Source organism: Neophocaena asiaeorientalis, unplaced genomic scaffold (assembly GCF_003031525.2).
Source record: "Neophocaena asiaeorientalis asiaeorientalis breed wild unplaced genomic scaffold, Neophocaena_asiaeorientalis_V1.1 scaffold142, whole genome shotgun sequence".
NCBI lineage: Eukaryota > Metazoa > Chordata > Mammalia > Artiodactyla > Phocoenidae > Neophocaena > Neophocaena asiaeorientalis.
The window spans coordinates 4161518-4171719 of record NW_020174563.1 but is presented as its reverse complement, the minus strand read 5'-3'; the positions used below and the strand labels follow the sequence as shown (position 1 = coordinate 4171719).

Below are 10202 nucleotides of genomic sequence, written 5' to 3'. Positions count from 1 at the left end.
TCTGTAGTACTGTAACAAAACATTTAATATAGTTTTCCCTGTGTAATTTCACAGTAATAAAAGAAAACATGGAAAAGCAATACACTGCAGTCTCACAAACTTAATGTCAGCCAGAGACATAAAATATCTGCATATGTACAGAATTCACAAGTCTGTTTTTTTTGTATTTCATTTAACAACTGATTCTAAAAAGTATTTCTCCATTTTCTGACCTGAAGTTAGATTTATTCACGCTGACTCTTAGTAAGATGCTATGTCATTGCAGGCCCTGGGGGCTGTTTGAGATTCAGAGGAAAGGAAGGCTGGTAATCTAGGTGGATAAGGCCAATGATTTCTGTGACCCTAAATATTACAGCATATGATATTAAGGATACACTGCAGTAAAAAAGCTTTTTCCTTTGAACTCTGCCCATCTGTGGGTAGCATTGAACTGTCAGTGAAGAACTCCATACTCAGCACCAAAAAAGTTTGGGGTCAGTTCTGTCATTCTTCACCTTATCATTATCATTTTTAAAACTGCTCAGTTATGTTTTCATCTAGAATAGTCAGCCCCTTCTTTTTACTCTCCCAAGACTGTTCCATGGGTACTTCCCGTTGGCTTCATCTGAGTATTGCTCAGGATTATGCTCTTGTAGGATTATGTGTATGTTTTCTGGTGGTGAAACTGGATCACCCATGTTTATGTTACTTTAATATTTTAATCAGCACAATATTCATTTGATGTAGCTGTCACATTACTCCTTAAACTATGCTTAAATTGAAGGGATTGAGATCAAGCAATCTTCCATGTATAATTGGGCACTTCTTTATTCAACTAAAAAGATCTCTTGGAGAATGTAGGTTTTCAATGATGAAAGGAAGATAATTTGTTGAGCAGGTAATAGATGAAGAAGAGGCAAGATTTCTAGGCATTTGGTGCTCTGGAGAAAGGCTAAAGGTCCACCTTTGAAGTTATTCCATTGTTCTCCACGAATAAAAAATCCCATGGTTGACAGTGCTAGTTCCTGGTATTTTGCTCCCTTCAACAAGGAAGAAAGGTAAAATGGCTATTCAATTTTGACTTAGATGCATAAACTAGAGACACAGCATATTTCTCTTCCAACCCGCACCCTGTTTTGATTATGCGTGGTTCTGTTGAAAAATAAATTGCTTTAGAAAAATTAAATGTTTATAGTTGTACTGGTGGGGTTTTAGAAGCTTGGGCAAAAACTTGGTATTTCAGGAAAATTTCATTTGACGGGCTTTGTTGATTTTCTGCCACTTACAACTTTGAATTGGGTATTATATGTATACTTTTGTGTATGTACTTATTGTAAGAAAGAACCTAGTAATTTATTTTTTCCAGTTTTACTGGTATGTAACTTATATATAACGTGTATTAGTTTTAGGCGTACAACATAACTATTTGATATGTGTATATATTACAAAATTATTACTACAATTAGTTTAGTTAACATCCATCACCTCACATAGTTACAAAATGTTTTTTTCTTGTGAAGAGGAACTAGTAATTTAAATCCATGGCATTTGGTTTCTTATTACCTACTTTGAGAAAGGTTGTCAAAATATGATTACAGCTTTTCCTCCAAATCATAGGAATCTCCAACAAAGCTTTGATAAACTGAGACCCTCTGATGGGAATCTCTGTATACTATTCACTGCTACCAGAAATCATGTTAAGAAGCCTCCTTTGCTATATATAGAAGCAGTTCAGGGCCACCAAAATCTCCTGTGGAGCTCCTTTGTGTGATCTAGGAAATCTGAGAGGAGGGTTGAGATGTGGTATGCATCAGCCCTTCTCTGCTCATGGGTCATCACTACTGGATCTTGGCTCCCTTTACCTGCTGAGCCTGATGCATGCTCAGGGTCCTCTCAAATAGTCCTCCAGGGAGTCAGTCAGAGTTGGAGATACAGATGAAATTTAATATCTACCCCTCTCCTTGATGGGGAAAGTGGAGCTAAGATATTCTCAAAATTGTGTTTCTTGAAATGGGATTTACCCAAGTTGAGCCCATCCTCTAGGAGTGCAAGATTTGTCATCTAGATATTGAGTCCTGGTTCTGACCTTTACCAGTGGGGTGATAGTGGGCAAGTCACTTGGCTTCTCCAAGCCTCAGTTTTTTCATTTATGAAGTGGGAAGAGGTCATACCTACTTCAGAATACTGAGGATTAAATAAATTAATTTTGGGGAAGTGCTTGGTATACTGTCTAGCCCAACAGTTCTCAGACTTTTCATCTCATAACCCCTTTATACTCCTAAAAATGATTGAGTTTTGTTTATGTATATTATATTTATTAGAATTAAGAAAATTTCAAAGTATTTATTAATTTAAAAAATTAACCATAAGCCCATTATATAGCAACATAAATAACATGAAAAATAACTGTATTTCCCAAAAAAAAAGTTAGTGAAAAGAGTAGTCTGTCTGCTTCTGCATTCAATCTGTTGCAATATCACACATCATATAGCCTCTGGAAAATTCCACTGTGAACGTATGAAAGAATGAGAATGAAAAAGGCAAATGATATCCTAATAATAGGTTGAAAAGAGTTTTGACCTCATGGAACCCAGAAAGCGTCTTGGGGACCTCAGACCAACCGTTAGCATAGCCAACATTTAGCACCCAATAAATTTAGTTATTATTGATATATATGGAAGTTTTTGTAACTAGTGATGAGAAATAAAGGCGATTGCTTCAAAACTTCTTGTTCTGTACTTTACTAAAGGGTCCCAAATAAGACTGTGATTCAAACTAAGCAAAAGAAATAACATTGTTTTTTAAATAAATACTAATAATACATGAACAAGTTCTTTGAATTTTAAAAGGCTCAAATCTTGCTTTCAGGAATTTGTCAAATGTATTATCATAAAGCTTTTATTTTTTTTTCCAGAGAAGACTCTTTTTCCCTCCTAGGGTAATAAGATCTTAGTAGAGAGAGAAGTAATTTGATATTTACTCTGAAACCACTGATAGTGTTCCTATGAGGTTTTGGCAGCCCACCAGTTTAAGAAGGTGTGGCCCCATTGTCACCATGCTGAGCTTCACGACTGACAGGTCAATCTTGATTTACTAGTTGGAGAACCGTCACTTAAAGCACTTATTATGGTTTGATCCTCAGATACAAGATCCCTTAAAGGGGCTTTTTGAAAGCCCCTTTGGATTCTAAAGACAAGAAGCAAAAGTGGTGTAACAGATAAATTGATAAGTTGTCTCAAGAAATATAGGTAAAGTTCATATAGTTCCAATCTTAGGATATATGGGTATAGTTTATATCAGCTATCTGTGTACTTTGCAGACATATGGCCCTCTAATTGTATCAATTTTCTCCTTTCTCTTTTTCCTTGGGAGGTAGTGTAGACCATGGGGAATTCATATGCTGGGCAACTGAAATCTGCTCGATTTGAAGAAGCTCTCCACAACTCCATAGAAGCCTCTCTCAGATGTAGTAGTGTGGTACCACGACCAATTTTTTCCCAGCTTTACTTGGACCCTGACCAGCATCCTTTCTCATCTGCAGGTAAGTTTCTCAATCCCACACATTTCTAGACTCCTTTTAATAGAAGTGGGATCTCCAAATCTGGGGGTATCTGAAATAAATGGGTTAAATGTTAGTCAATGCCAGTCTCCCTGTCCTCAGATATTTTTCAGAACTATGAATTTTTCTTTTGGTTATTTTCCCACAAGCATTTTTATTAAGTTAGCTATGATTTATTTGCTTACCCAGATGTAAAACCCAAGGTGGAGGATCTGGATAAAGATTTGGTACACCGCTACACTCAAAATGGAAGCCTGGATTTTTCTAACAATCTAACAGTAAATGAAATGGAAGATGACGAAGATGATGAAGAAATGTCTGATTCAAATAGCCCACCAATTCCCTATTCACAAAAACCTGCCCCCGAAGGGTCTTGCACTACAGATGGTGGGTTGCCTTTTTTTTTTTTTTTCCAATTCCTCTAATATTGTCTGGCTAGTTTCCAGTCACTGCATGGGGTGCTCAAGGCTGGAAACCAGTAATTACAGAAAGGAATGAGGAATGATTATGCTTTCACTCACATTATTGCCTGTGATTTCATAGCAGGTGTCTATTAAGAAAGACAAGCATTATCACCCCATCTTGTAGATGAAGAGACTGAGATTCACAGCAATTGAATGACTTCTCTGAGATGGTATGTGGCAGAGGCAAGCCTAGACCTAGCTCAGGACTTTTTCAATGCTCCAGGTGCTTCCTGCAAGAATGTGACTCTTTCAGAAACTTTATTTTAGTGATCTCTCTTTCTACGTCTTTCTGTTCCACTCTCAAAACAATTACAGAGATATCAGGTGTTTTAATATTTACCTTTTCCATATATTTTGAAAATTCATCCAGTATACTGTTACCTCTAGAAGATTAAAATGAACATATTTTGATAATCCCACTTTATTTATCTTCAACTTCCTCTTCTACCAAGGCTTTAACCACACTTTTAAAAAGAAAATCCTACATAAAATGTTTTCAGTATTTCATGGTTTTGGTGATGTAACAACTTAAATTATACTCACTTACCTCCATTTAGTGGCATACGGTGCTGTTTTCTGGCCATCCCAGCCTGATTTCTAATTAGTTCATAATTTGATAGTTTATAGTTTGCCCATAGCTCTTCCAGCTTGGCTCATTCTAAGGTAGTTCTAAGAGTCCTCTCTCTCAAAGGCAGAACAGCCCTGAATTTTTCCTTATGAAAATGACAGTGAAATAGAGCAATACAGTGCCTGGATTTGTTTCAGCATACCACCTCCTCTTCATGGGAAATCCTCTATTTACCTAAGACTCCTAAGACTTAAAGGAAGGTAAAGCTATTTTTAGAGGCAATTTAGATAAGCAGATACTTAACACCCCATGGGCTTCTGGGGGTGCCATTCAGATGTAAAATCTGGTTGCTAATTTCTTATGTAAATTATTGGTAGGTTCCTACCCTGCTGGGAGGCAGTTGATCGTCTAAAGGGGTAAAGGGCCGCCAGATTTTAGGCCTCCAAATACTGCTTTGATTAGTTTGTGTTTACAGCTGTTTCAGTAAACGTTCCCCTCCCCCATTTAGATTACTCTGTAACCTTCAAGCTGGAGATAATTGGAGAATGCAAAATCTGGTTCTGTGAAGTGAAAACCTTGGCTATTAAGGAAATGCAGATGAGGTTTACAAAGAAGGGCTCTGTACTATGGCTCCCCTTTAAAATTAAAATCACTTGCTGCAAGAGTCTTGCTTTTAAGGCAGCATGTCAGTATTACTCCCAGAAAATGCGTTTGAGAGTAGGGGCAAGTTTGTCAAATAAATTATTTGTGTGCCCCATAACGTACTTTTCTTTCCTTGACTACAGTAAATAGGCTTACACCCCCCCCACACATTTAGGGTACTTTTCCCCAGGTCCTCCAGTAGCCTTTAAAAGAAAGATCCTATCTTTCTTTCAGGATTAGTTCAGATATAATTTAAAATTACCCTAGAGAGGAGTAATAAGGTTACTTCTTATTTTGTCTTAGGTTTTAATTGAGATTTAATATTTATTATATTAATTTTCTGACATATTTCTAATAGTGGGGAAATTGAACTACCTGCTACACCAGATATTTGGGTCCTATAGGTCTTGAAATATAATCACATTTCATAGATTCTTTAGCTACTTCTTTAGAGACACACAGAGCTTATTTTCAATCTTTTTAAAAAACTAAATTAAATATTGCTCTTTGCATAATATATATTTTTCTTAACTGGGGATCCCTGATGATATATTTTGTATATAATTAGCTGATCTGAATCACAAGAACGAAGGTTTGGAGGAAACAGTCCAGACCCTTGTGAGCATATTCTCAAACTAACTACAAAGTGAACTCAGGAAATTTTCCTTGACTTTGCAACCATTTCTGGCATTGGATTGATTTCTTCATGACCCTGTTCCCGGACTCAGCCTTGCCTTTTCTTTCTCATCTATCCTCTTTCCTCTTAGTTAAATCACCTGTGTGGCTTGTGCTGGTGATTAACTGGAAGGCAAGAAGGTAAAACAGGACATTTTAAAAATGGACTTTAAAAAAAATTTAAGTGTAGTTTATTTATAACCTTGTGTTAATTTCTGCTGTACAGCAAAGTGATTCAGTTATACATATATATATATATATATACACACACACACATATATATTCTTTTCCATTATGGTTTATCACAAGATACTGAGTACAGTTCCCTGTGCTATACAGTAGGACCTTGTTGTTTATCCATTCTACGTATAATTTGCATCTGCTAACCCCATACTCCCAATCCATCCCTCCCCGTTCCTTGACAACCACAAGTCTGTTCTTTGTTAGACTTTAAGAACAGATTTAGATTTACAGAAAAATTGCTAAAATACTACAGTTGCTATATATCCCCACAGTTTGCCCTATTGTTAGCATGTCACATTCCTAGTAATTTTAGTAATAATGAAAGTCCATAGTTTATTTGTGTTCTTTAGTTTCTACCTAATGTCCTCTTTCTGTTCCAGAATCCCATCTAGGATACTACATTAGATTTAGTTGTTATGTCTCCTTAGGCTCCTCTTGGCTGTGACAGTTTCTCAGACTTCCCTCGTTTTGGCTGACCCTGACAGTTTTCAGGATTATAGGTCAGGTATATTCTAGCAGACCTTCTATAGGAGTTTGTCTGATGTTTTTCTCCTGATTAGACTGGGGTTATGGGTTTGGGGGAGGAAGATCACAGAGGTAAAGTGCCATTTTCATCATACTATATCAAGGGTACGTACTATCAACATGATTTATGACTATTGATGTTGACCTTGATCACCTGGCTGAGATAGTGTTATCTCCTCTCTCCCCCCACCCCACCCCCATTACCATACTGTGGAAGAAAGTCACTGCACTCAGCCCACACTTAAGGAATACGGAGTTATGCTCCACATCTTGAGGGCAGAGTATCTAATACATTATTTGGAATTCTACTGCATGGAAATTTGTCTCTTCTCCCTCATTTATTAATTTATAGTCATTTATTTATATCATTATACACTTATGAATATTTATTTTATGTTTTGGGTTATAATCCAATACTACTTTATTTTATTTTTTTCTCCAATTTTTCCAGTTTTGGCCATTGGTAGCAATTTCAGTTGGTTCCTGTGCCCCTTTTATATGCTCCCATGATTACGGTTTTCTTTAGGATAAAATAGGACATTTTCTCTTTTCATTGTCACAAGCACTTTCTGAAAAAAAATTTTAAGAGGAGGTTTGCTTCCTCCTTCTATGAGAAAAACGTTCTTCTCCTAGAATCGTCATTAATAATTATTACTTTTCACCTCTAGGTGTCCTCATATCATAAATGGGAAAACCTTCAAATGCTGTAGCACTGAAAGCGATTTGTGCTTCTTTTCTTTTTTTTGTGGTATGCGGGCCTCTCACTGTTGTGGCCTCTCCCATTGCGGAGCACAGGCTGCGGACGCGCAGGCTCAGCGGCCATAGCTCACGGGCCTAGCCGCTCCGCGGCATGTGGGATCTTCCCGGTCCGGGGCACGAACCCGTGTCCCCTGCATCGGCAGGCAGACTCTCAACCACTGCTCCACCAGGGAAGCCCCTTTGTGCTTCTTAATTTGAGTGGACTGTGTAGTTTTCATTATACCACAGAAATCACTCTGAAATCATCTTTCTTCCAGAGAAAATCCTGCTTTCTTCAGATATTTTCCACACTGACTGTGTCTTCTCTACTCTATCCCTGTTTAGCCCAAAACTGAAATTGTACTTTTCCCCCTTAATCTCCCTTTGGCTGCAATGTATTGCTTTGAGAAAGCTCATCAGAAATGTCACTCTCTAATCAAGGGACACCTTTGGAACTTGCAAAACCATGAATTTTAAGGATTCATCAGCAGGTGTGAGAGAGGTGGATGCTGACACAGCCCATGGCTGGCAGGGGCTACTGTGTCAAGTACCCCCCAGGATTCAGCCTGGAAAGTTGAGTGATGAGACTCAGCAAGGATAGGCAAGGAAGAAGCTATAGGAGAGGGTCCTACATCAGACCAGGGAAGGTGAAGCATTCTGTGAGTCAGAGCGATATTAACGAGGACGAAGGAGACTGTAACCTGGAGTCAAGAGACCTGGGTCCCAACTTGGTGGGTTGCTGGGTATTTGACCTTGGGCTGTTTTCTTAACCTTTATGGGCCCTAGCTTCCTCATTTACATACTAAAGAGATTGGGATAGATTAGTGTTACCCAATCTTTGACTCACAAATCTCTCTTATAGTAATACATAATCTTTTGAACCCCTTAGGAATTTAAAAACGAATTCTGTCACTATATGGCATGTGATAAAGAATAGATTTTAAGTAGAAAATATTTATTTTAGATTAGTATATTAATATACTCTGAAAATATATATATACTCATATTATTCATGCATGAGAAAATATTGCCTACATTTTATCATTCAATCATTGCTGTTTAATTTACTTTAAATTGGTTGTGTAAGGAAAAGCATGTTTTGTTGACAAATTCAAAAATAAAATGTTATACTTTTTGGAGGGTGGAGAAGGGGGGCCAAGTGTATTTAAATATTTCCCAGTATCAAAAAAAGAGTCAAAATCTACTTTTTTTTTTTTTTTCAAAATTTACTTTTAATACCCAAATTTTGGGGTTTGTATGTTTTAGGATTAAAAGGATGTACTAATTTATTTTTATAATTTTTGCTCTACGTGATGAAAATGTTTCAGGCTTTTGTTTGCAGAATTTCTCTACAAATAACATGCTGCTGAAAGAGGTAGCCTTTTCCCTCTTACATGAAAAGCCAAATTGTATATATATATATATATATATTTTGCGGTACGCGGGCCTCTCACTGCTGTGGCCTCTCCCGTTGCGGAGCAGAGGCTGTGGACGCGCAGGCTCAGCAGCAATGGCTCACGGGCCCAGCCGCTCTGCGGCATGTGGGATCTTCCCAGACCGGGGCACGAACTCATGTCCCCTGCATCGGCAGGCGGACTCTCAACCACTGCACCACCAGGGAAGCCCCATTTTATGTAACTTTATAATTTGATGAGTGGGGTTTAGGGTTGAATATAACTTTCATATCTAGCAGAGAGCATGTTAGGTACATTTATAAAATGACTGTGTCCATCAAATCCGTGTTCCCTAAGCTTCCCATTATTAGCCAACAGCCCATTATGGGTATATAAATTAAGCAACACATCAATACATGTGACTGATAATAAAATCAATTTTTAAATGTGTAATAATCAAAACCACACGTTGATATGGGGTTCAGCTGAGTGAGTCCTGAGTTCGTTCAGCTGATTTCCACTACCTCTACATGTGTAGCATGGAAAGCACTTAGAACATTCTGTTTTAAAAGTGGATATTAGGGACTTCCCTGGTGGTGCAATGGTTACAATCCACCTGCCAATGCAGGGGACACAGGTTTGAGCCCTGGTCCAGGAAGATCCCACATGCCGCGGAGCAACTAAGCCTGTGCACCACAACTACTGAGCCTGTGCTCTAGAGCCCGCGAACCACAACTACTGAAGCCCGTGTGCCCTAGAACCCGTGCTCCACAACAAGAGAAACCACCGTAATGAGAAGCCTGTGCACTGCAACAAAGAGTAATCCCCACTCGACAAAACTAGAGAAAGCCCACACACAGCAACTAAGACCCAATGCAGCCAAAAATAAATAAATAAATATATTAAAAAAAATAATAATAATAAAGTGAAAGTAGGATATTAGAATAATTATTTATTAGTTTTCAGAAATTGGTAATGTTATCTATTTTAGTTTCACTTATAGTTCCCAAGTATCATGGAATACCTTTATGAATCGCTGGGATTTTGATAACTACTTGTTGGAAAATCCTGTTATCAGATGACCTTGAGGTTCCATATAGCTCTGATGTTCTAAAAAGCTTGTGATAATTTGCAACTTGGTACAGATTGGTACAGACTTGTCTATTCTTTCTATTATGGAATGACTGAAAGTTTAGAAAGGTTGTAGCACTACTACTTAGTGACAGAGAAAGCTCCTCAAGCATCCTGTTTCCATCAATAGGTAATCATAAACCTCTCATCATTGAATTTTCTACACCATTTGGGAGGGTATTTTATGTTTTGCCTTTTGGAGAAAGTCATAATAAAGGTGCTACCTCCTAGGGGAGATATGTTTCTAGGTTTACTGTCTCTACACAAATTAATAATTCCTTTGA

At 37.7% G+C, this 10202-nt stretch overlaps 1 protein-coding gene across 1 annotated transcript in view; it reads left to right on the top strand.

Moving 5' to 3' along the window:
* Positions 1-3363: 3363 nt before the first annotated feature.
* Positions 3364-10202, top strand: part of GREB1L (GREB1 like retinoic acid receptor coactivator) — a 118514-nt gene continuing 111675 nt past the window's right edge. The window contains 2 exon segments of the mRNA XM_024757923.1: positions 3364-3520; positions 3728-3925. Of these exon segments, the coding sequence (XP_024613691.1) occupies positions 3364-3520; positions 3728-3925 (355 nt within the window).